This window comes from Bos grunniens, chromosome 11, assembly GCF_055505025.1.
Source record: "Bos grunniens cultivar Pamir isolate PY7600 chromosome 11, Bosgru_T2T1.0, whole genome shotgun sequence".
Classification (NCBI taxonomy): domain Eukaryota; kingdom Metazoa; phylum Chordata; class Mammalia; order Artiodactyla; family Bovidae; genus Bos; species Bos grunniens.
In genome coordinates this window covers 25,883,391-25,909,692 of record NC_141175.1, presented here as the reverse complement: position 1 = coordinate 25,909,692, position 26,302 = coordinate 25,883,391, and the positions used below count along the sequence as shown (strand labels likewise).

At 42.4% G+C, this 26,302-nt stretch overlaps 1 protein-coding gene across 7 annotated transcripts in view; it reads left to right on the top strand.

Moving 5' to 3' along the window:
- The window catches only part of CYRIA (CYFIP related Rac1 interactor A), a 102,457-nt gene that overhangs the window by 59,319 nt on the left and 16,836 nt on the right, over nt 1-26,302 (top strand). For all 7 annotated transcript variants that reach the window (XM_086323567.1, XM_086323568.1, XM_086323564.1 and 4 more), the window contains exon 3: nt 15,315-15,394. In XM_086323567.1, the coding sequence (XP_086179693.1) occupies nt 15,325-15,394 (70 nt within the window). In that variant the 5' untranslated portion in view covers nt 15,315-15,324. The remainder of the gene's footprint in view (nt 1-15,314; nt 15,395-26,302) is intronic.

Below are 26,302 nucleotides of genomic sequence, written 5' to 3'. Positions count from 1 at the left end.
GTAAAGCTCCCTCTATCACACAGCAAATTCCCACTTGCTATCTATTTTATGAGTGATTAGAAGCTGGGAAATCTTTTAAGAAGTGAGTATGATACTCCTGGCAAGAGATGGGATGGCTTGTGGGCTGGTCTAGGACTCTGATAACACCTTCATGTCTGAGAGATGTTCAAATTCAAGCTGTATCCTAAAAGGAAAGCTGATGGGATTTGTTAGCTTAGATATGGGATGTAAGAGAAAGAAAAGTCAAGGATGACACCGATGTTTTTAGAATGAGTGTCTGAAGACATGGAAATGCCATTTACTGAGAGAAGAAGGACTGGAGAGGGGGCAGATTCCTAGGGGAAAAATAAAAACTTTAATTTTGGATGTGTGACATGTGAGGTGTCTGTTAGAAGTCAAGCAGTTAATCAGATAAAAGAGTCTGGAGTTCAGGCAAGGGGATCAAGGTCAAGGTGACAGTTATAAGTTTGGAAGTCATCCGCATACATCTTCTAACATGGTATTTTAAGCCATCAGATATTAATAGTTGTGTCAGAAAGGGAAATTCTTCTTCATGGCCAGAAGGGCAGCACTAAGACCAGTGACTAAAACAAGAAAAATAACGATAGTAACCATCTAGTCAAGGCTATGGTTTTTCCAGTGGTCATGTATGGATGTGAGAGTTGGACTGTGAAGAAAGCTGAGCGCCAAAGAATTGATGCTTTTGAACTGTGGTGTTGGAAAAGACTCTTGAGAGTCAATTGGACTGCAAGGAGATCCAACCAGTCCATTCTAAAGGAGATCTGTCCTGGGTGTTCTTTGGAAGGACTGATGCTAAAGCTGAAACTCCAATACTTTGGCCACCTCATGCAAAGAGTTGACTCATTGGAAAAGACTCGGATGCTGGGAGGGATTGGGGGCAGGAGGAAAAGGCGACGACAGAGGATGAGATGGCTGGATGGCATCACTGACTTGATGGACATGAGTTTGGGTGAACTCCGGAGTTAGTGATGGACAGGGAGGCCTGGCGTGCTGCAATTCATGGGGTCACTAAGAGTCGGACACGACTGAGCGACTGAACTGAGTTGAATAGTATTATGCTCTCAGTCGCTTCAGTTGTGTCCGACTCTTTGCAACCCCATGGACTGTAGCCCACCAGGCTCCTCTGTACACAGGATTTCTCAGGCAAGAATACTGGAGTGGGTTCCTATTTCCTTCTCCAGGGGATTTTCCCGACCCAGGCATCAAACCCGAGTCTCCTATGGCTTCTGCGTTGCAGGTGGAATCTTTAGCACTGAGCCACCCAGGGAATTATGGCAGCTACTATTTATGCATCTGGCCATTTATATGTGTTGTGTCATTATTTCTAAAAACCAGCCTTGAAGAAGTTGCAATCATCTCTGTTTTACTCATATTGAAGCTCCGATTCTGGGAGGGTACATGTTGTTAAATACATTGATTAAGACCACCCAGCCAATAAATAGTTGAGCTGGGATTCAAACTCAAGTTCGTATTTTTGTGGCTATGCTCAACATCACAGCTCAGTTTAAGAAGTCTTTTATCTTTGAGAAAGATAACTTAGCTCAGAATTTCGGTCAGCTTGTCCCCCACCTTTGAGGAACTTGTCCGGAAGATAGGGCCTTTCAGATGCTGGGTAAAATACTGCATGTCTGGGCTGTCCTTGCCAACACGGAACACACACGGAACACTGTGAAGCAAGGAAGGGAGAACAATTTGAAAAAGAGACGATACATCAGAAAGATAAGTCACATGCTCTTAACACATCTGAACACTGGCCACAGTTTAAGCCAAGATGTTACCCTTGATTTCCTTTCCTAGTTCCAGAGATCAGATGACAGTACCCACTCTACTGGAGACAGGTGGAGAAGGGGAATACAGGTATTTCTTTCACACTGGCTGAGTGTATCTGTCATATCCTTTCAAGCTTGCCACAGCCAAATGGGGCTTCCCAGGTGTCACTAGTGGTAAAGAATTCGCTTGCTAATGCAGGAGATGCAGCAGACACAGGTTTGATTCCCTGGAGGAGGAAAGGGCAACCCACTCCAGTGTTCTTACTTGGAAAATCCCATGGACAGAGGAGCTTGGCGGGCTACGGTCCATGGAGTCACAGAGATGCAGACACGACTGAGTGACTGAGCACGCGTTGCCAAGTAAGAGCTGAATTTTCCACCTAGGAAAATAAGACCTGAGGGGTGACAGGGCTCGTCCAAGGACCTGCAGGCAACGCATGTTATAGGCTTTCCAGACCCCAAAGTTCATGCCCGTTGCACCGTTGTCCTTAAGAGAGAAGAGGCTGGATGGAATGCTGAGAATGGCTTGCGTTATCCTCCGCCCCTTCCCGGCTGCAGTTCCAAGGACGGCCGGCAGAGGGCGCCACGCCCCCGGCTCTCGTAGCCGGCGGCCTGAAGCCATGTTGAATGAGCAAACGTCTGCAGCCGCCTCCGCGAGATGGAAATGTCTCCTTGGCAGGAAATCCGCGAGGAGCACCGCGGGGTTGTGCAAACAGCCTCACAATGTCCGCTTGTGTGTATGCACTCGGCTTCGCCTGCGTCGCCCACAATGCTCTGGTTTTTTTTTTTTTTTTTTTTGGATAATGGGCCTCTGTGGACCCATAGGCCTTGTCATGCAAAGGGAGTGACCTGTGTTTGTCATAAATGGGCTCTTGTATGATTAATCGCCACGCGAGCGCGCCCGCAGCCGCCGTGCAGCGCCCGCCTCACCTCCTTGCCGAGGCGGTGGTCTCAGGCGCTTTCTTCCCTCGCTCCAAAGCAGCCGTGCAGAATTTATGGCTAAAAGGGAAATGACTTGTTTGCATTGTGGTTGCGGTTTTTTTCATATGCGAGACAGGAGTTGCAGAAAACGACCATTTGTTGCTGGAGGCTAGCTGCATGCCGGATGCTTTCCTCGTTGCTTTCTGTACATTATCTCACTCAATAACGACACTGCGTGGGAACTATTATGATGTGCATTTTACAGATGAGAAAAGCTCAGATTCAAAAGAGTCGAAAACCTAGGACTTCCTTGGTGGTCCAGCGGCTAAGACTTTGTGCTCCCAGTGGAGGTGGGGCCCAGGTTCAGTCCCTTGGTCAGGGAACTAGAGCCCTCATGCAGCACTGAAGACCTGGTGTAGCCCAAATAAATACATATTTTAAAAATAAGCAAACAAAAGAGAGTCCCCCAAAACAGAAGAGTACAGGACTTGCCCAAAGTCTCCACAGTCTGTGCAGTTGCCACTAAAGGACTCCTTTTGTTTTTCAGCGTGGTCCACTGTCCACGCACTTGGAACTGTCTCCTGCCCTGGCCGCCCATATGATGGAATCGGCGATTTTAAAATAAATGAGAGAGTTCTACTCTTGAGTGTCAGTATGTGTGTTGTACTTCCTGGAATCATGTGAAGAAACATGTAGGTCTGAGCATAGGTGCGTTTTTCTAAGAAAGCTGCTTTTCATCAGATTCTCAAAGTCATCTGTGATCATAGATGGCTCAACAACAGAGTTGAGCCTCCCATAGTATCTCTGTTTTGGGAAATGCTTATTTTCTTCCACCTATTCCTCTGTTAGTCACCTAGTCGTGTCTGACCCTTTGTGACCCCATGGACCTTATGGACTGAAGCATACCAGGCTCCTCTGTCCATGGGATTCTCTAGGCAAGAATATTGGAGTGTGTTGCCATTTCGTTCTCCAGGGGATCTTCCTGACCCAGGGGTTGAACCCAGGTCTCCTGCATTGTAGACAGATTCTTTACTGTTTGGGAAGGGGATGACAGAGGACGAGATGGTTGGATGGCATCATCAACTCAATGGCCTTGAGTTTGAGCAAGCTCCAGGAAATTGAAGGACAGGGAAGCCTGGCATGCTGCTGCAGTCTGTGGGGTCACAAAGAGTCAGACATGGCTGAGCGACTGAACAACAATTCCTCTGTTGGTCTTGTATGCAGCTGACAATCATATGGTTGTAGATATGCAGTGACTCCTATGGAAACTCCCATTCTGTTTCAGTAGCCATCAGTACAGAGGCTGTGTGCCCGACCCCTGCTTGGAGTTTGGGTGGGGAGGGGTGAAGGGGGAGAGGAGTGGACTAGGAGGAATGGGGTAACATTCTGAAGATGAAGAAGACACAGCCCTTGAAAGAATTCACAGCAAGGCCAGGAGGTCAGGGAGGAGGTTTCTGGGAGGAAATGTTTGATTTGGGCCTTGAAAGATAGAACCTCCACAGGCTGAGGGGAGGGGAAGACTTAACAGGCAAAGGAAGCAACATGAGCCAAAAAAACAGAAGCAAGAACGAGGCCAGAGCTCTGGGCACCATCTGTGTTCTGATGTGACAAAAGTAGAATGTTCCGAGGAGCTGAAACTTGAAAGAGCGATTCAGATCAGGTTTCAGTACCAGGTGAAAAATTGGACCCATCTAACTCTGACAGTCAGCTTGGGAAGTGCTTACTCTGAAGTGCTTTTCTCCTTTCACCTGGCTACCTGGTATCCCTCCTGGCCAGGGTGTCACCTTAAGAAGCAGCTCCCTGTAGGAGAGGATCTGTCTTTGGGAACTCAGCACACCCCACCCCTACCCCACCCAACCTTTCCTGTCCCAGCTTACAGTGATGGTCTTCACACCTTGCTTGGGTTTCAAGTGAAGGATTTTATTTTAAAACTTTACTTGGGTTTGCAATGAAGGGTACTGTGAAATCAAGGCACTTGCTCCTTTCAGAAACTGGAGACCAAAGCAGAGCCCCTCCAGCCTCTGAGATTTCAAAGGAGGTTTTCGGCCCTTAGGATGAGTTTGAGATGTGATGGATCACACCAGCCCTTCCTTGGCTTCCAATTCTTCAGGTTTTCAGTATATGAAATGGCTTTTGTTGACTTGTTGGTACTTCTGTAATTTTTGACATTCTCTCTCCCCAACCCTGGGCTTCCCCGATGCCTCAGTGAATAGTCTGCCTCTAACACAGGAGACACAGGAGACCCAGGTTCAATCTCTGGGGAGATCCCCTGGAGAAGGAAATGGCAACCCACCCTAATATTCTTGCCTGGAGAATCCCAGGGACAGAGGAGCCTGGTGGGCTATAGTCCATAGGGTGGCAAAGAGTTGGACACGACTGAACAACACTACAAACTATAAAACCCCCCAATAAATTTGAACTGGGAGGTAATACCCCTAATGCTTTGACGTTCGAGTCAACTCCAAAGTCTCCTTTGGTGCACAGGTCAACCTCCATTTAAGAAAGTTCAGGATCTGATACCCTAGCCTTACGAATCAGGTCAGTCCCTGACTCTGGGAGGGTAGGAGTCTTCAGGGGGCTTTCACTTCCCAGAAGGACCCCCATCTATGAGCCCCAAGCCTGACAGTGCCCTCATTTGAGAAGTCATGTTTTACCCCCTGACAGTGAAGTATGGAGGCAAAGAGACCTCAGGCACAGATGTGTGGACCAGCTGCCTATGACATGAGAGCCAGCCAGATAGGGACTGGGGCTGCGGGAAAGCCTTTTTTTTTTTTTTTTTTTTTTTAGGCTGGATTGTCAGATTGCAGAAATAGAAGAGATTTAATTCACCAATGTGCATTTTACACAAGACATTTCCTGTAATGGGCACAGAGTCTGCTATGTAATCTGAGGTGCTTGGGGTATCGGGTGTTGGGTTGAGGGAAGACAAGAGAAAGCCTGAGATAGTGACCAAAGATGATGACCAAAGATTGCACCAGGAGAAGGCCTTAGAGAAGTGTTGGGGCTCGGGTCAATGTGGAAAGTACCTGGATAGAGTTTGGTTTAAGGGGGGCAGCGGATGCAGAAATCTCGGGGACACTTGGGTTGTTGGCTCATAATTCATTAGGCAGTGAGGTATTTCTTTGAACAAGGAAGGAGGAGGACATCTGGAAAGAGCAGAACTTAAGGATATCAGGGCCTTTCCCAAATTGCTACGCTTGCAGGATATTCCCTTAGAGTTACTGGCCTGGAGTTGAGGAGGGAGGTCCAGTTTGGGGCTAAAGGTTGAGAAGTCTTCTGCGTATGAATGAAAATCACAGTCCAGGGGGTTTCACCTGGGAGCAGGAGAAAAGGTGTAAAGGACGATCATTGGAGACAGACACTGAAAGGTTAGATGGAGCAAGAGGAGACTGCAGACGGACCACTCAGAGATGAGGTGGTGCAAGGAGGTCCTCCAGCATCTCAGGGAGCAGGGCTTGGCCAACGGCGCGCAGGGCAAGACTTGTTCTCAGCCCCAGCTCCGAGCAGCAGGAGCCTGGCTTCTGTCAGTTTAAGTACCTGAGAAGCAATTCTGGGAAAAGGAGATCTGTAATCCAAGAGAAACTCAAGTCTGTTTAATCTAAGTCATTTGCCCGTTAGAGCAGCCCAAACTTTGGGCAACTTCCCCGAGTTCCCTTTTGAGTTCTAGAACTGAAGCGAAGCCATTTGAGAAAGGGAATATATAGCTTTCCCAACACCCCTCAGTCCATGGAAGGCATTTTCAAGGCTAGAGCTCAGGGCCCTGGGCTGCTGCAGGGGTCACTCTCCCTTTGAAATTGGGAAGTGACCTGGGTGGGCTTCCCTGGTGATTCAGATGGTAAAGAATCTGCCTGCAATCCAGGAGACCCAGGTTCGATCCCTGGATCAGGAAGATCCCCTTGAGAAGGAAATGGCAACCCACTCCAGTATTCTTGCCTGGAGAATCCAGTGGACAGAGAAGCCGGGTGGGCTACAGTCTTTGGGGTTGTAAAGAGTCTGACACGACCAAACAACTAACACTGCTACTACTGAGCGGGTTACGACTGTCAGCCTTCTTTCTAGGAAAGGGGAAAGCTCATCCAGCAGTCTCCCCATCACCAGGTTCTTGATTTCACAAGTGGAAGGGAACAAATTCACTAACGACGCCCCAGTGGTGGGCTGGTCCATAATGAAGCAGGTTGATTGTTTCCACATTCACTAGTACTGGAAATTGGGGCAGAGGGGAACACATTGACTTTCATTCCCTAAAAAAGAATCTAATTTTGCCCTCATTTCTTGGAGACTTTTTGCTGCTGTAATATTGATGTTTATGGGGAAATTAGCTCTGATGAGGTAATAGTCTATTTTAGAAAACTGAACTCAGATATTGAAAGGACTATTTTAAACCTGCGCTTAATCGTTCTGCTCCGTAATGGTCTCTGGGTATTTTTTTGGAGAATTCCCATGGATTGCCTTACAACTCGACTCTAGCAGCTTATATTCCGCTGGGAACACCCAGCCCTTTTGAGGGACACCGTGGTATTAATGATGGATGAGAATATTCAAGGCATTTTCCCATTTGAGTGCCATTACTTGTGGTGTTAAAACGTTTCAAAAACACATTTTAGCCATTAACTCATTTTTATTGTCAGATGAAAGTGCTTAATAGACTCACTCTAGTTTCCCTCCTTCGTCTTGGAATGAAATCATCTGTTGGATTCTTGGCACCACATTCGGCAATGGAACAGAGAACGTTACAAATTCATTGCAGAAGTGGCAGCTGGGGCGGGGAATTCCAGCCCAGCCCAGCTATCTAAAATCGCTAACCTGGTTTAGCAGATTCAGGCTCCTGGAATTTATAGGCTGAACTACTTCCGTGCATTCCATTGGTACATTTTTCCCTCCCAGAAAAACAGGTGCTTCTAACATTTAAGAAATGTACCTTTCCCTTGGTTGAGAAGTAGTTTTTTAAGCCACCTATTTTGTATCTGATATATTATAGGCTGATGGTCAACCAGTTTTGCTTATCATTCAAAACAGTCAAGGAGTATAAATGGTGTACGATGGGATTATGTGATCACTAGGAGAAAGTATATCCGAGTTGTGTGAATAGTTGATGTATTGGGGTTGTACTCTCCCCTCCCAGATGGCTCCCTGGATGGTTCACGGGAGATAAGCCAGAGGGGTCACTCACTTTTGGGGGGTGGTGTGGGAAGCCTGCAGACCTCTTCTGTCACTGGCATCAGCTGCCACCCTGGCTGCTGTCAAGATTTCGCCAACTGTGAACCTCACTGATCAGGTTGAAGAGCAAATTGTCTTAATAGCCCTCCTAAAATCACATCCAGTCACCAGAAACAGTCCGAAAGCCAGAACTGGACTTCTTTCCACCACTCTGGTGGGGAAATCTCGAGGCTTCATTGAAGTTAGGAGGTCAGACTTCTGGTAAAAATAAGTAAGGCAGGTCGCAGGATGCCCCTGGAGGTACCAGCCTCAGAGCAGAGACCAGCAGCTCAGCTCCCCAGCTGGGCTGAGTAATTGACCAGGTTAACGACCTCTAGTCTTTAGAATTTCATAAACCAGTAAAATTTCAAAATAAACTTTGGGGATTTAGGATGTAACTATCTCTATCATCTTATAAAGTAAATTAAAACACTGTAGCCTAGAGTTGTTTGCATAACTTCAGCTTTCTGCAGGATTCATGGTGTAGCTTGTATTCCTCATTTTGCTTGGGAATCACTGGACAGAACCATCTTAAGGATTTCTTGCCAGTGATCACTGTGTGTTGATGCCTAGTGCTAAGTGCTGGGCATACAAAGAGGTGTAAAATCAGCCCTGCCCAAGAAGGCTTTACATTCAGAGCTGGGGAGAAAGTGTGTAATTACCATCCACACTGTAGGCCGTGTGACACAGTAAAAACAGCATGTTAGGTGAGCAAAGAGAAGCAGAGCTCACCCAAGGGAGTGGGTTTTGTTTTCTTTGAACTGGAGTCGAAGAGGAGGGAAGACTTAGGCGGTTCCTTCTGAAGGCCCTTATTTCCAAACTCATACTTGAAAGGAAATTCCGGGGAGGCAGTGGTCGAGGGCCAGTGCTTAGAGGTCAGATGAAATTGGAGTCCAGACTCAGTTCTATGACTCTGGGGCTTGAGAGACTTTTTAAATCTCCAAGATTATTTCTGTATCCCTAAAGTTGGGATAATAACAGTTGCTTCCTCATATGGTGGTTGTGAAAATTAAAATATGATAATACATGAAAAGCTCTCATTGCTATGGCCTGCAGATCATTTTAAAATGTTAGCTGTCATTCTAATTGTAAACAGAAGGAGCAATGTGAGCAAGGGCCCTGAGGCAACAAAGGCAGGCTGCTTTTGAGAAGTGCAGGGTGTGATGAGTGCTGGGCCCACTGGCCCAGAGGAAGAGAAGAGACAGAGGAGCCGGCAGAGGCTGGGGGCCAGGTTTTCTGGCCGCATTTGCATGCCTTGTATCCTGCGGGTCCTGCAGAGTCTTGGAAGTATATTAAGCAAGGAAGGAACACTGTCAGATTTGTGTTTAGAAAGCTGGAAATGAATGGGCGAGAGATAAGACTGGAATTAAGAGGATCAGTCTGGGGGCTCTCTGTAGGGTGCAGACAAGCTCTGCTGGGGGTCTGAATTAGGATAATCTTTGGCCACCTCATGCAAAGAGTTGACTCATTGGAAAAGACTCTGATGCTGGGAGGGATCGGGGGCAGGAGGAGAAGGGGACGACAGAGGATGAGATGGCTGGATGGAATCACTGACTCGATGGACGTGAGTCTGGGTGCACTCCGGGAGTTGGTGATGGACGGGGAGGCCTGGCGTGCTGAGATTCATGGGGTCGCAAAGCGTCGGACACGACTGAGTGACTGAACTGAACTGAGACAAGGAAGGAGAGAAGTGTGTCCAATGCAATGAATCACCGGTGGAGATGTCCTTGTTTAGTAGCTGTTTAGCATGTTCTGGGGAGACCCTACTACCGTGGAGCAGAAACTCTCCAGGGGCAGCGACACACTGCACCTTATATTTTAATGTCTTTAAAAAAAGGAACTTGATGTCCTATTTACTTTTTGCATTAGTGGACAGAGCAAGAGAGTGACAGTCAGGAAACCTGTCTTCTGAACCTTCTTTGAACTAATGTCCTGGGGCAAGTACTGCTTCTTAAAACAAGAGCTTTAAAAAGGTGGCCCCAGTTCTAATGTGGAATGTGTTCTGATGACGTTTGGGACTTCCATCTGGATGACTGAAAAGGACATTTATTGTACCTGATCCACAAGTTCTTGTCTGTAAAATGGGTCCAATATCACCTTCCCTGCTTTTGACACGTGTTCATGTTGAGAATAAATGAGTCCAGAAACATCTTTGACAAAGATATGATGTTATATAAATAAATGTCATTGTGTATTTGTGATTTGTCTGGGGCTTAAGTTGGTTCAGACTGGTAAAGAATCTGCCTATAATGCAGAAGACTTGGGTTCTATCCCTGGGTTGGGAAGATCTCCTGGAGGAGGACATGGCAACTCACTCCAATATTCTCACCTGAAGAATCCCATGGACAGAAGCACGTGGTGGCCTACAGGTCATGGGGTCGCAGAGTCAGACATGACTGAGCAACTAATACTTTCACTTTCACTATATATTAATAATTATGTTACAGAAAAATATTAGGCTCAACAGAACTTAATCTCCAAACTATGGAGTTATAGGTAAAAGAATCTAAGTCTTTGATTTCTTAAATTTTTGTACCAGGGATGCTGAAAAATTTGTAGCTGCTGGAAGCTGTTGTCTCACTCAAAATGCTAAGAAAACCCATGTCTCTAGTAGAGGCATTGAGTCTTTACCATCTTAGACCTTAAGAAAAATACTAGCAAATAAAACCATGTAGGGCTGTTTCTCTGTTTTTTCTCACTTTCTGTTCTTTATTGATGAAAGGTGGTATTGGCTTAGAAATACTCCTTTGCAATAGTTGTAGCTACAAAAGAAATTTTCTAAGTGCTTGTTCTCTAATCATGAAAATCAGGCATTGAAATGTTGGTGTACACAGGCAAAAGTCAGAATTCACAATGCCCATGCCCTGCCCTTGAGTTTTGCTATGTCTTACTTCTAGAAAACAAATTTCCTCACCAGAGATGGCCCTATTTTTTTAAAAAATCACCTGTGGTTGATTTTATTTGGTTTTACACTCTGGAAATACAGCTAATCCTATTGTTTATTTATTTTTTTCTTCCAAACAAGAGCAGAGTTATAACTAGGACAAAAAAATAATTGCACGTGTGTGTGTGTATGTGTGGTGTCTGTGTGCATGTTTTGCTTCTCTTCTCATTTTTGGAACTGAAGTGTTAGCAGAAGATGACTTCTTTAGGAAAATCATCATTTTCTACTGAGCAGCCTATGAGCCAACTCCCATGGAAGTGGTTTTAAGCTAAGAGCCAAGAAGGTAATCATAGAAAACACCAGTATACATCCCAAATCATCACCACTGAGACATGAGCGCCTCCCTTGGCAGAGACACGTGGGCTGTCTTTACAGACACTGTTAACGCTCCTACCGGGACTAGAGAAACGCCCTCCTTCAATTTGCAAAAAAAAAAAAGTGAAAGGATCCATTTCAAAATTGTATTAAGTAAATAAACCTTGAGGAATAAGCCTTCTGTTTGGGGAAGTCACCCAGATTGTGTCTGCTGTTCTGTTCTCACCCCTCATTCCCCAGCTGGGGGCCTCCTCTGTGCCATTATAGATTCCCAGGGTCCTTCATGCCTGGATGGAGTTCACTTCTTCTATGAAGCCAACTTTTCTGGAAGACTCCACCCTGACATGGTTTCCTAAAGAAAGCATGAATTCCTCAAGAAGTATGTTTTTCCCTGTACGTGGAGCAATACTAGTGAGAAATAGGCTGCTTTGGAATCTTAACAGAAACTGTAGACTCTGTCCCCAGAAAAAGGAGCATAGACCTACAGTACTGTATTATCCTGCAGACACTTTCTGCAGACCATGGACTCTCAGTGTTCTCAGCCAGGGACCTGCTAGGGGTCTGAAGCCCCAGGTTCCTTCTTGTGGGGAAAAGAATGTGAACATTGGGTTCCCAGACCCTCAAGTTCAAATGTGACTCCATCTTTTACTCTCCTGTCATCTTTAGAAATATACTTAACCACCTGAACCTCTTTTTCTTCCAACAAATGAAGACAGTTGTAGCTACCCAAAGAGTTGGTGTAAGGTTTTAGTGAATTTAAGTGTGTGAAAGCTCCAAGCACAGTGCCAGGCACACCATGGGCACTCAATAAAATGTGCATGTTCTTGTCCCCTTGGAGGGGAACTTTTTTTTTTTTTTTTTTTTGCCATGAAGGAGGTGAACTATTTCTGTATCTGTTCAAGAAGTTTGTATTGAAATGCGTGTTTTCTAGGTTCCATAACACTACATAAGTTCCCACAATTTTATCATTCCAGACAGTTCCTGTTTGAGATGTCAACATCTAGAAATCTAGAATAATTCCAGTTAACTGACCTTGGCTGTTGTTAGAATCACATCTCAAGATATTTGACCACATCAGCCAACCAGCCTAAGTAACCTTCTGGACAGATAGCACTCAGCAGCCGGCTAATATTTGGATGTATTTCCATGTGTGTTTCAGTCTGTTACTAATTTTAAAGGCTTAACGTATTTCCCACCCAGGAACTCTGACAGTAAAGTCCTACACAAGGCAGACTTTTAGGAGGAAGCTAAACTCATTCAGGTCTCTTGTGACATGTTAATAGCACAAAACTAGGGAAATTAAGAATATTTAACTTCCATTAAGGCATTTTATATGCAAGTCGGGGCTGCTACTAAACAGTAGAATCATCTTCCTGCAAGATTTGCCTTGGGGTCTGAGTTGGAATTGTTCATTAAATTGGAAACACATTGTTTCCTAGAAACCCAGGAGGGTTTGTGAATACTGCCCAGTGATAAGGATGGACTACACTAGTTGTGAGTTTCAATTTGGCAGAACCTGTCTCACACAGGGCTTTGCTCAAAAATATCTTAAAAGGAAACACAAATCAAGACAAGGGAGGAAAAATTAAACAGTGACAGAAAGAACATAAAAGAGGGAAGATTCTTTTGGACAAGACGAGCATGGCATTTGCCTCCTACTCTGTGTCTGTGTGCTCGTGCACACATGCCCAGGTGACGCTAGTGATAAAGAACCTGCCTGTCAATGCAAGAGACACAAGTTCGATCCCCTGGAGGAGGACATGGCACCCCACTCCAGTATTCTTGCCTGGAGAATCCCATGGACAGAGGAGCCTGGCAGGCTACAGTCCACAGGGTTGCACAGAGACGGACATAACTGAAGCGACTTAGCACACACACACGCATGCCCAAATATTCATATACTTCAAGATCGGCAAGGTTGAAGAAGTATATATACTTCCCAATCTTCCGCCCAACTCATTTTCACAATATTTTTAATTTCTACTTCACCGCCACCAGTGACAGGAAACTCACTATTTCACAGGGCAGATCACCAGTAGTCTGACAACCCTAATGGTGAGAAATGTTTTCACAACATTGAATGAAGATCTTCCTCATTATTCCCTCATTGGTTCTAGTTCTCTTCCCTAGAGCCACATAACGCCTCTCTGATTTGTCTTCCATAGGAGAATTCTGAGTAAGTATTAGAAGGCGTTAAGATAATCATCATAATGATGACAGTGGTAATTATCACATATTGTTTCTTGAGCACTTCTTAGAAGCACTGTGCTAGGCATTTTATATCTTTAACCTCATTAATATCCATGAATTGATGAAATAGATACATTTCAAAAACTCTTTTTATAGATGAGAAAACAGGCTTAGAGAGTCAGTGCCTTGCCTTGGATAACAGAGCTAACAAGAAACAGGTAGGATTGCAAGCAGTCCTTCCTAAGTTCTTCTAGCTTCACATTAGTGACATGGGTGACTTTGGGTGATATCTCTAAGTGAATGTGAGTATTCTCTCAGAGGGAGGAGTATGGAGACTATATTATACCACCAGCTGCACTCAAGAGAACTGCTTGTTATGTATTTTTATTTTTGTTTATTCTCCTTTCACCACATCTTTCTTACAATGGCATTTTTGTTGTTGTTGTTAATTCCTACAGCAACATAAACACTATCAGGAGCCATGTGCATAGAAAATTACAGCCCTGAGCTTCATTATCCCTCACAAGCTGAGGTGTCTGAGTCACGAATTAGAGGAATGCCTTCAGCACCCAGCATGAGATCGCAGCTCCATCAGTTCAGTTCAGTTGCTCAGTCGTGTCCAACTCTTTGTGACCCCATGAATCGCAGCATGCCAGGCCTCCCTGTCCATCACCAACTCCCGGAGTTCACGCAGACTCATGTCCATCGAGTCAGTGATGCCATTCAGCCATCTCATCCTCTGTCCTCCCCTTCTCGTCCTGCCCCCAATCCCTCCCAGCATCAGAGTCTTTTCCAATGAGTCAACTCTTCCCATGAGGTGGGCAAAGTACTGGAGTTTCAGCTTTAGCATCATTCCTTCCAAAGAACACCCAGGGCTGATCTCCTTCAGAATGGACTGGTTGGATCTCCTTGCAATCCAAGGGACTCTCAAGAGTCTTCTCTAACACCACAGTTCAAAAGCATCAATTCTTCAGTGCTCAGCTTTCTTCGCAGCTCCATAGATATATGTAAAATGAATGAAGGCATTCATTCATTCACATAGAATGGCCTCCTGAAGAAGAAGTTTTAATGACTAGAGCTGAGAGCAATAGACACGTTGCTATTTATTTAAATCAGTTCAGTTCAGTCGCTAGGTTGTGTCTGACTGTGACCCCATAGACTGCAGCATGCCAGGCTTCCCTGTCCTTCACCATCTCCCAGAGTTTGCTCAAACTCATGTCCATTGAGTCAATGATGCCATCCAACCCTCTCATCCTCTGTCATCAATAATGACTACATTTCCCTATTCTTTCAGCTTGGGGTTGCAGATATGTCACAGATTTGTATTTCTCTGTAGGGTGGATTCACCGTTGCCAATGCCTCAGGCTGCAGTTTCATTGAGAATAACTTTTTGGATGTTATACCTTTTCATTTTAACACTCATGAAGTACTAATCTCATAACTATTGAAATGTCAAATCGCAGGAACCTCTGACTTACCTGGGAAACAGGACCTCTTGTACAGGCTAAAAGGGATTCCTGGGAGTGTAAATCTGTTTTCTAAACTCTTTTCCTTGGGAACTTTGAGAAATTTACCTTTCTGGATAGGTAATTTAATAATGCCCTCACTATTCTGCTTCCATTGACATAGTATGTTCCCACACCAATGGGACAGAAATCAAGCAAGGATTAAATATTAACTGTAAGGATTCTGGGGATTAGTGAAAGGGAAAGGGGAAAAAAAAAATTCTAGAATACACCTGAACTCTGCCTCCTATGACCATTACCCAATTCTTTGAACAATAACTCATTGCTAAGTTATCACTTGTCACCTAGCATAAAAATACTTTCTATTAGGTCTTCTGATGTAGTTATAGGGGTTCAATGGTATTTATGCAAATCATTCAAAAATATCTAAGCTTTTAAAAAGTATGTTTTTTATACTGCTAATGGTGTTTGGTTTTGTGTTCCCTCTCCTAGGCTTGCTGGGATGGGAAACCTGCTCAAAGTCCTTACCAGGGAAATTGAAAACTACCCACATTTTTTCCTGGATTTTGAAAGTAAGTTCCAAAAATTAAAAGATTATGATGAAAAAGCTTCACTTTCTTTATAGTTTGTTGATAGGGGAGTTATAAAGATTGTTATGTAATTCTTAAACCACATCCAAATGTCTCTCTACATTTCTCTGAGTCTTCAAAGACCATTTCCTCCTTTCTTTTCATATATTATTTTTTTAAAAAAACAAAAAATATCTTTTTAATATGCTTATGCTTTTCTTTGATTTTAGAAGCAGTTATTGTAAGCCTAACATCAATCATCATCATGTATTTTCCTAATAATTTTCATGAATTATTATGTCATAATCCAAAGAAAAATAGTATACATAGTAATTTACACAGATTAATATAAAACAAATATCACTAGATGTAAAAGAAAAAGCGATAGATAGCAGAAATGAGACTTAGAGGTTTTGTAGTTTTGAGTAATCTCTGTCTGCTCTTTGTGTATTATTCGATAATACAGAACTGTTTCAGAATTTTGAGATGTAGCTTTCATTTGAAAGATTTTTTTAAATCAAAAACTTTAAATTAGGGAAAACGGCTTATGAATCATGACTGAATACATACAGAGATTCTTTCTTATATTGTTCATGTTTGAATATGTTTATCAATGAGTGACACATTCATTTTAAGCAACTGATCTCATGTATCTATACTTATTCTTGTGGTCTCCTCCTTTTGAATTGCAATTCCACAATACCAAGCACAGTTAAATGTCCTTTGTCCCAGTAGTCATCATCTGTTGCAAACCTTAATCTGCTTTAAACTATAGTTTCAAGTATTGTATTCATATTAAAAATAAGTTGAAACTTCCTTGCATATATATTAAACCTTCTAACAGAGATTTTCTAAGTAAATGCTAGAATAACTTTCTAAGACACAGCAAACCAAACTATGAAAGATCTCTGGAGCTATCTTTTAAAAATCTTTGTTATGCCTAAATACCTACTTAAAAAGGAAAAGTATTCCCAAAACTCATACATTCTGAAAAAAAATTTTAATGCAAGTTATATTCAATTAAAGAGATCTCACTTGTGATTTAACTCAGTTTGTTATTGTTCTTGTTATTTTGCTAAGTTTGGCTGGATTTGATTGGGTGTGGTTGGTTATGGTTGAGTTGAGCTAGGTTTGGCTGGGTTTGGTTGTGTTTGGCTGAGCTTGTCTGGGTTTGGCTGAGTTTGATTTGGTTTGGTTAGGCTTGGTTGGGTTTGGTGGGATTTGACTGGGTTTGGCTGGACTTACTTTGGTTTGGCTGGATTTGTTTGGGCGTGGTTGAATTTGGTTGGGTTTAGTTGGTTTTGGCTGGGTTTGTTTGGGTTTGGTTGGGCTATGCTGGGTTTGGTTCAGTTTAGTACGGAGGGCACCTAGGAACTCAAGAGCCAGATTGATATGATACTTCAAAAAGATTTTTTTTTTTAAACTGGTGTGACTTTTGCTACTCTTCTATAATATACATATCTTTGTTATTACAGGAAGATTTATTAATAATTTTTAAAATTGTTGCAGAATGAACTAGCTATTATTCCAACACTCTAATTTTACTACTTGCATCTTTAGTTGGTCCTTTCCACTCCTTGTCATATGTATTTTACACTGTTTCATTCAGCACGCACAAAGGCCAAAATAGTGGTAAAACAGCGTTCACTCACAACTTCAGGGGCATATAAACAGCTAAGGGAGTTTCATGCTTTACTTTTTTGGAAGTTCAAAACTCCACATGCATGTGTACATGCTTCTCACAATGTCACTCAGAATTCAGTGGCCCCATTTGCCTATGTAGCTGTTCTTGAACTTTGGCCTTCCCATGCTTCCACAAAGAATATTATTGAGTTCTTTGTCAAGTCTAATATGAAAACCCTTTAAAGTGATAAAAGTAAAATACAGGAATTTAAAGCATTAGTTTTCAGCTGGTGTTCTCTGAAGCACCAGAATTCTGAGGCAAGATCTCAGGGCATCCCCTTCCCCAGCAACATTGCAAAGGGGCCTCTCTTCCTCTCTCCTACAACCCAAGGACTCTGACCTACTCAGTCTTGTAGTTTGGCCATTTTCTTAATATGTTATTTAAAGAAAGATCATGGTGGCCAAAGAAAACATTTCAATATTTTCAATTTTGATAATGACTTATAGTATCAAAACTCCATTTATAGATATGCTCTAATTTCTTCAGGAAGGGGAAATGTAGACTGGATTTTCATGTCTGGTGGCCTATTACTAGGACTAGAACTAAAGTATTTAAGGAAAATATAAAACTATAAATTTATAGACATGTACAAAATCCTGTTTATATCCCCCTTACTACCAAAGAGAAGATTAACATTATTTCACTGAGTCTGAGAAGATGAGTCACTGGGCTGAAGTCACACAGGGAATGATTGGGGAATTGAGGTGGGTGTATAGATGTCTTTGGCCTTCTTCCTCCCTTTGCTTTGATTCCCTTAAGTGCTCATCATAGGCAGCTTCCAGGAAGTAATACAGCCATCATCTTCTGCCTAATTAGAGAGGGAGATGAGATGTCTCAAAAAAAAAAATTGTTTTCATTTCTTGATTCTTCAAATCTTATTTCCTAAAGCTGGCTTTCAAGAAAGAAGGATGATGGACTGGAAGGGTGGGGAAGATGGGCTGAGGTCATAATTTTTCCTTGAGTATGTAGATTTCAGTTTATTATGGCAATAGTATGTTGAGTATGGTCATGAGCATCCGTGTAAGCCTGGTGACATCAGGGAGACAGAACTAACAAGAGCAGCCATTGCCTAATGAAGCCCCAAGCTGGTGTGGAGGACAATATAGGCAGACAGTTCAAAGATAAAATAAAATAAGGGGCTTAGAAGAGGCATGGTGCGGCCTGAGAATAGAGGGAGAAACTTCTGGTTTCAAGAAATGGATGACCTCAGGAGGAATTAGAGCAGTTTTCTTGCAAAGGTGGAATTTGGAATGGACTTAAAACAATGTGTATTTTTTTCCGAAGACCTAGAAGACCTGGGTTCATTTTCTGGATTGGGAAGGTTCACTAGAGAAGGGAAAGGCTACCCACTCCAGCATTCTTGCCTGGGGAGTTCCATGGACAGAGATGCCTGGTGGGCTACTTACAGTCCATGGGGTCGCAAAGATCGGACATAACTGAGCAATTAACACCTTCACTTTCAGAAGACTTTTCCAAAGAGAATAGTTGAAACCCCTGAAGGAAAACTACAGAAGATTAAGAGCTGAGTGGATGAGAACTTCAGGCATGCTTGTGTTTAAAGGGAGCTTGAGTAGGAGAGAGGCTACATTGAGGGAGAAGCAGGGCAACTTAATTGAGATTCCTGATGGCAGGGCTTGGGCCTCACCCAGTTTGGTGACCCAGCCATCAGCTTGTGCTGAGTTAAGAGACCGAATGAGCCCAAGTAACAGATGCTGGCCATGTGAAGAAACAGGATAGAACAGGCTAGATAAAACAGCCAGAAGACACAGACTTTCAAGAAGGAGGGAATGTAAATAGATTCAGATGCTGAGAGTAGTCAAGAAGGCTTGAAAAGGGGATGATGAGTTGGGCAGTTAGCTGCCTAACAGATTCAGGATTTATTGCTTTAAATACAGAGGTTGGATTGCAAAGAGTTAAGGAGGGAGTCAGCAGTAAAGGGAGGAAGGCAGGCTGAACAGGGTGTAACAACAGCTTAAATGCATGTGGCACCTCTGCTTTGAGTATTGAATATTCTTTTTGAAGTCAGTGATGGAATATAATTGAACTGGGTCAAATAGATATAATTAAGCTGGGTCAAAATTTAATACAAAATTAGACACATCTGTCCTTAGGTTTTCCAGTTGTGTAGATCTGATTTAAATTTGTTTGACCTTTGTAGTAGGTTCTACAGTCTATGCTCAAATTTCTACAGTCACTTACCGTCTTTTTATTGTTTTTTCATCCCATGACTACTTTCTTTCCGTGAACAGAAATGTTATATTTTGATGAAGTGTGATTCATCATTTTCTTCCTTTTTCAGTAAGTGCATTCTGTATCCTCTTTAAGAACTCATGCCTATTCCATGGTCATAAACATACTCAACTACATTTCCCTAGGAACGCTTTAGAATTTTAAGCTTTACCTTTAAGTCAATGATCAATCTTAGCAAGTTTTTGCATATGTTATGAAAGAGATATTGGATTTATTTCTTTTTTCATGTGATACAAAATTATTCTAGCACAGACGGCATTGCTTTAATGCTCTTACCATAAATTTGTTACTATTTATAATACGTGTGGGGCTACTTAGGGACCTTTTCTTCTCTCTCATTGCTTCTTGATCCATTTCACCAATTAATGCCAAAACATAGCAACTAATAAGTTAGGAAGTCAGGAAAAGCAAGTGCTTCAACTCTGCTCTTTCTCCAGATGTTCTGACTATTCTGGCACCTTTACTTCTCTGTATAATTTTATGTATCCTTCAAAACTAGCTTTTAATGTCCACAAAAAACCTTGCTGGGATACTGATTATAATTATGTAAATCAATAAATCAGTTTGGAGGTAATTGACTTCTAGGCAATATTAATTTGTCTCACCTATGCATATAGTCTTTCCGTTTGTTTAGATATTCTTTAATTTCACTCAGAAATATTTCATAGTTTTTAGAAATCTGACATATCTTTTGTTGAATCTACCTTTACTCATCTCATATTTTGACTATAACAGTTTTCTTACCCTCAGTATTTGCAGCAGTATGTATTTCCCTGTTTTGTCTGCTTTTCTTTATAGCGTGTTTCTTATAAACAATATGTAGTTGCCCCAAGCTTTTTCATCCAAGCTGAAAATATCAACCTTTTAATTGGTATGTCTAGTCCATTTACTTTTAATTATTGTATGTGCATTTAATTAATGTTTGTATTTCTGTATCTTGGTGTGGTTTCCATTCGTTATCTTTTCCCTCTTTGTTTCTCAGTGTCTTTCTGTCTTTTAAGTGAACCAAATAATTTTTAGTATTCTTTTGTGTCCTTTCTGCTGACTTTTTAGTTGTGCTTCTTGGTTCTTACTTTAGAGATTATTATATACACCTTTAACTTACTGCCATCTGTCTTCAAAATGCATTGTTTACTTCATGAAGAATTTAAGAAACTTGTCACAGTAGACTTCCAATCACCACCCTTCCACTCACTCTTTGTGCTATTGTTACATGTTTTACTTCTGTGTACATATGTTATAAACTCATTGCAATGTCTTTATTTTAAACTTTAAACTATTGAATAGTCTCTGTGTGTTTATTTTTGTAATCTTAATAGATCTTTTATATTTACTGACATATTTTTCAGTGTTCTCCATTCCTTCTGACATAGCTAGGTCTCTTTGGTATTATTTCACTTTAGCCTAAAGAACTTCTCTGTGGAAAAGATTTAGATGGCATCTTATGCTTATGTCATGTGTGACCTATTCAATATCTGACATAGACCTGGGCATGAAGCATAAGCTTAGGAACCTTGGCTTCTTCATTGATGCTAATTCAGTAACTATCTGCAGAGCATCTTCTGTATCCTAGCTTCAGGCAGGACCAGCAGAAGTGGGGGTCGGGTCTTAGTGGAGCAGAGGGGCATGAGGGGGAATGACATAAAGTACAGGAACATTAGAAGAGCACAGACTCTTTTTCAAGGAGTGTGTAACTATTGGGGAGATCAGATGCAAGCACAATGAAGAGCCAATAGTACGGTAGCAGAGAAGAAATCTGTGATAGCTAGAACAAAGAGAAAGTGATGGACTAGCCAAAAGAAGTACAGGTTCTAGGCTGGGATGAACATACGTTTCTTAGGCTATAGTAACCGAAAAGTGATTTTCTTATAAGAAAAATCCACCTTTATGAGCATAATAGGGATGCCAAAAACCATAATGGTGGTTGATGGGGTTAGTCGAGAGGGAAATTCTAAAGCTCCCAAGCCATGGTACTTCCAGAAAGGCTCTGTGTATTTTGACTTGTTACAACTACAGTCTCCTACTCTTTAAAGCAAGGGTGTGGGTGCATGTCAGATTATGCAAACAGCTGGAATTTCTTTGGGTGATGCAGAATACTTCTTACTACTACTGATCTCTTCTTTCATCTCCCCCTCTCTGGTATGCTCACATCTGCTGCGGTTGTGCATAGGGGGCTAGATAATCTTGGAAAGGGAAAGGAGGAAAATAAAGGATGTTTTTGGTCACTTTACAAATGAAAGCAAAACAAACAAAAAGCAAAGGAACAGAGCAGACCTGGGAAGCAATTTGTTTATGCCAGGGCAGGGATTCATTCAGAAAGATTCTTTCAGTTTCTAGCACTTTCACTTTTTAAGTGCTTTTCAGCTGTCAACATCCTCTTTATGATCCACAGACCTCCACAGGACCATATAGGGAGGAGACGAGGTTCTTGCTAGCTCCCCTCCCTCTACCAAGAATTCATCTGAGACCAAGAGATTAATTGGCTTGCCCTGAGGTCTCATATTTAGTGAGTGAAAACTTATGATAGGATCTGGTTCTTCAAAAATTACATCCCTGGAGCTCTCTTCCCTCCATGACATCACAGGGATGCCTCAGCATGTGAATGAAATAAACAAGCCTTCAAGTGCCTTAAACCTCGCTGCTTTTTGCAGTCCCTCATCTGACTGTCCCTTGGGAAAGGGTCTGGCATAGGATGACTGATGTTCCTGTACAAATAAATATGTCAGTCCCGTCACACTTATATCTTCTGACAGACCTTTGCAATTTTAGATTGTTTTTTTGTAAGCAGTTAGTATCGTGCTATAAATCATTTCCATTTTTACATCCCCCAATGTTCATATCAGGGCTTCCTTGGTGGCTCAGATGGTAAAGAATCTGCCTGCAATGCAGGAGACCCAGGTTCGATCCCTGGGTCAGAAAAATCCCCTGGAGAAGGGAATGGCAACCCACATCACATCAGTGTTCTTGCCTGGAGAATCCCACGGACAGAGGATCCTGGTGGGTTACAGTCCACGGGGTCTTAAAGCATTGACCTGACTGAAAGATTCACACACACACACATAATGTTAATATTAAATAGTTATTACGCTTCCTAGTTTATCCTGAAGGGGTGAAGGGTGAAATGAGGAAGTGGGTGGAGAAGGAGAGCTATGGATTTAATTTATGGTTTGGCAAACCCTTCCTACTCTACATTTCTTTGGTGTTTATACAACAGCTGGTGGGTGCAGAGATAGGGATGTATCCTACTGATGAAATGCCAGGGCTTCCTTCAAAGCCAAAGACATCTCCAAATAAATTGTTTTCCGTTCACATTTTCTTCAGTTAATTTGTTTGATTCTCTGTCAGCTTTTCCACACAGTCTTGAATAGGTCTTTAGGGGTAGGTGTGTGTGTTCCCCGGGCTTGTGGAGACAGAGTGCATCCTTGGCTGATTTACAAAGATAAGAACTCTTTGATTTGACAGCCTTGCTCAGGGTTGAGCCCTGCCGCCTGTGCCCTGGGGTATGTTCACCAAAGATGTTCCTTTCTGACAAACAAAGCTGGTGGCCACCTTGCTTTGCATCGGCACAGTGGAATGCCGAGAATTCTGCTCTCAGTAAATATCACAGTCCGGCACGAAACCTCCCCCTGACCCCGGTGACTCTAAAATGCTGACAGTTAATATCCACTGTCACTGGGAAATTGAGTCAAAGGAGGATAAATAGGTCCCCTATAAACAAAATGAATACTGTTGAACTTTCTTAATTGATAAGATGGTGCTTTTTCCATTAAAAATTCTAGGCACTTGGAATTCAGCAAATTCTTGACAATAAATGTATGTATTCAAGGTCACAGGGCACATGATACATTTTCATTCCTTCCACAACAGCTAGAATAGGGGTTTAAATCACTGCCTGGAGAAAGGCCTGGAGAGGCTTGTTCCAGGGCTCCTAGAAGTGTTGGTTTCTGAAATTGCCTGTGTAAATCACAGGCACTTTTAACAGCTTCATTGTTAGACAGGAACAGTCCAGCTTTCTGTAACCATTCTCCTCAATTTCGATGAAATAACTGGTGATGATTAGGAATTTAGAATGTGATTCTTAGAAGAAACATCACTAAATAATTCACTGGCTAGAACTGGAAACAGAGACCCATTTCCATCATCATCATTATTATTAATGTGTGTATGTACCTTTGACTTAAGATCAATCTTTGCTTTAAAAATAGAAAAACAGAAGCCTTAATTCAGAGTTCCTGTTCACTCAGCAAATGCTCTAGGAGGTTGCTGATAGGTTAAATAGTAACCTTTCCAATCACTAATTCTTCTGGGTCTTTTTCAAGATGTCTCTCCTTGACATCTGAAGACACAATACATTTTAAAAGCATGGTGACCAACTGAATCTCAATTTGGAGAATGCCGAAAGTGCAGACCCCAAAGTCTCTCAAAGGACTATTCCAGAAAGTGAAATAACAGCTTTAGAATTAGGACAATAACATTAATGCAGTTTTGCACTCATCAAATATTCTATTAATATGTTAACCACACTGAGGAAACGTTGAGGCCATAGATAAATGATGGAGGATTTAAAAACACATTAACTAAAGTGTGAATAGCCAGTCTGATTATAGGTAAATGCATATTGTCTTCATGGTGATAGTGAGACATGCAACAGTGGTAAAGCCATTTCAGGAGACAAGACAGAGGAGAGGATCTGGAGTAGTAAGATCTTTATATTTTTCACCGCTTCTCAACACCCGTGTTCTCTGTCATATGGTCAATTTCATCGTTTATCCATTGAGACAGACATGACACGTTTAGTAAGTTTCTCCAATGGGCAGGGCATATGGGAGCCCGGAGGACAAGCAGCCAGGCCCTATCTTCAGATAGCTTGGTATTCAAAGACGAACAGGAAAACCATCACAAAACAATATGAATTGCTGTTCAGTTGCTAAGTTGTGTCTGATTCTTTGCGACCCCATGGACTGCAGCAAGCCAGGCCTCCATGTCCTTCACTATCTTCCAGAATTTGCTCGAAGTCATGTCCACTGAGTCAGTGATGCTACCTAACCATCTCATCCTCGATCACCCCCTCTCCTTTTGCCTTCAATCTTTCCTATCATCAGTATCTTTGCATCAGATAGCCGAAGTATTGGTGCTTCAGCTTTAGTGTCGGTCCTTCCAATGAATATTTAGGTTTGATTTTTCTTTAGGATTAACTGGTTTGATCTTCTTGCAGTCCAGGGGCTCTCAAGAATCTTCTCCACAACACAATTTGAAAGCCTCAATTCTTTGACACTCAACCTGCTTTATGGTCCAACTCTCACATCCGTACATGACTACTGGCAAAGTCATAGCTTTGACTCTATGTTTCAATCATTCAGCCCATTTTTCTATTGCCATTACTGTGTGCCAGGCACTGTGTTAGATCCTGAAGATACAGTGTCAAATGAGACAAATAAGGTCTGAGTCTTACAGTCTTGTGGATCAGATTCTCACTTATTAGTCCTGTCTGTTCTTTTAGCTGGGGGATCAAACTGGGGTGAATTATGAACTTAGGGATATGGGCCAAGACCACATGTCCCTTAGGGTTACATGGTCCTTTTCCCATTTGAAAACCAAGACAGACAGATTAGGGCTTCTCCCAGCTGGTACTTTCTGTCTCGAAGTTTATGCCACTTGTGATTTGAGTCCTCTAGACTCTTACAGCAACCTGGCCCAGAAGCCAGGGACTATGTAGTCAACACCGAGGGCTTAATTAATAGCTAGAAGAAAAGATGACTCAGTTCCCTGACAGAGAAAAGTGGAAAAGCCTAGGGCTTGCAATAAGCCTAACCAATTATGGAAGAAAATGAGCCTGTAATTCAGGAGACGCGAGTTTGAATCTTGCTTTGGAAGATTCCCCTGGAGGAAGGCATGGCAGCCCACTCCAGGATTCTTGCCTGGAGAATCCCATAGACAGAGGAGCCTGGCGGGCTACAGTCCATAGGGTTGCAAAAAGTGGGACATGACTGAAGTGACTGAGCACGCATGCAGGTACCCTTTCATTAGTGAAGTCTGCTGGGAGAACTCAGTCCTTAGGACTTGGATTTTTAAAAACAGATTTTAGGAGATGACATCTGTCCTCTTCCTGTATTAGCAATGCCTTTGTTTTAGATGGAGATTAATTTCCTAACTAGCCCAGGCAAGAAACCTATTTTATAGGCATTGTGAGATAAATAAAACCCTATCTTTACCACCATTCAACTTCTACCCACCAGCCCTCACAAAATATTCCTGCAGGCAAGAACATACATTGGCTCCAGGAATGTAAACAAGTCAGAATTCATTGAGGAACTAAGTGGATGTCTCTGTGACTGTTAGAATTTGTTCTTCAGCATTTAAGTTTAAATGCATTACTTATTTTTGTGGATAAGTTTCATGGTTAAGACCAAAGATGAACAGTACAGGAGTCTTTAAAATGAACTCTCTGCACTTCTTGAGCTCATGTTCAAAAAGGAACTCCATTGCTTTCTACATCACTATGTTCTGCAAAGATACACCTATACCATAGCTCTGAAGGATTAATTACAGAAAATCTTAAGTGTTTTTTAGTATGGAAATATAAGGGGGGACTACTTTCCCATCTAGACTCAGATTCACAGACTTTCAGTCACAATAGCTTCTATTAAATATTAGAATTGGATCCCAAAAGGTAATGTTTATTCTTTCTATCACCCAGTGTACCACTTGACACATAGTATATGTGCAAAAAAAAAAAAGTGATCTATACAAATAAAGGGGTGCCTACAATGATTCCATGGGCTTCTTAGGTGGCTCAGTGGTAAAGAATCCACCTGCACTGCAGGAGACATGGGCTTGATCTCTGGGTCAGGAAGATCCCCTGCAGAAGGAAATGCCAACCCACTCCAGTATGCTTGCCTGGGAAATCAAATGGACAGAGGAGCCGGGTGGGCTACAGTCCATGAGATCTCAAAGAATCAGATACAATGGAGCGACTG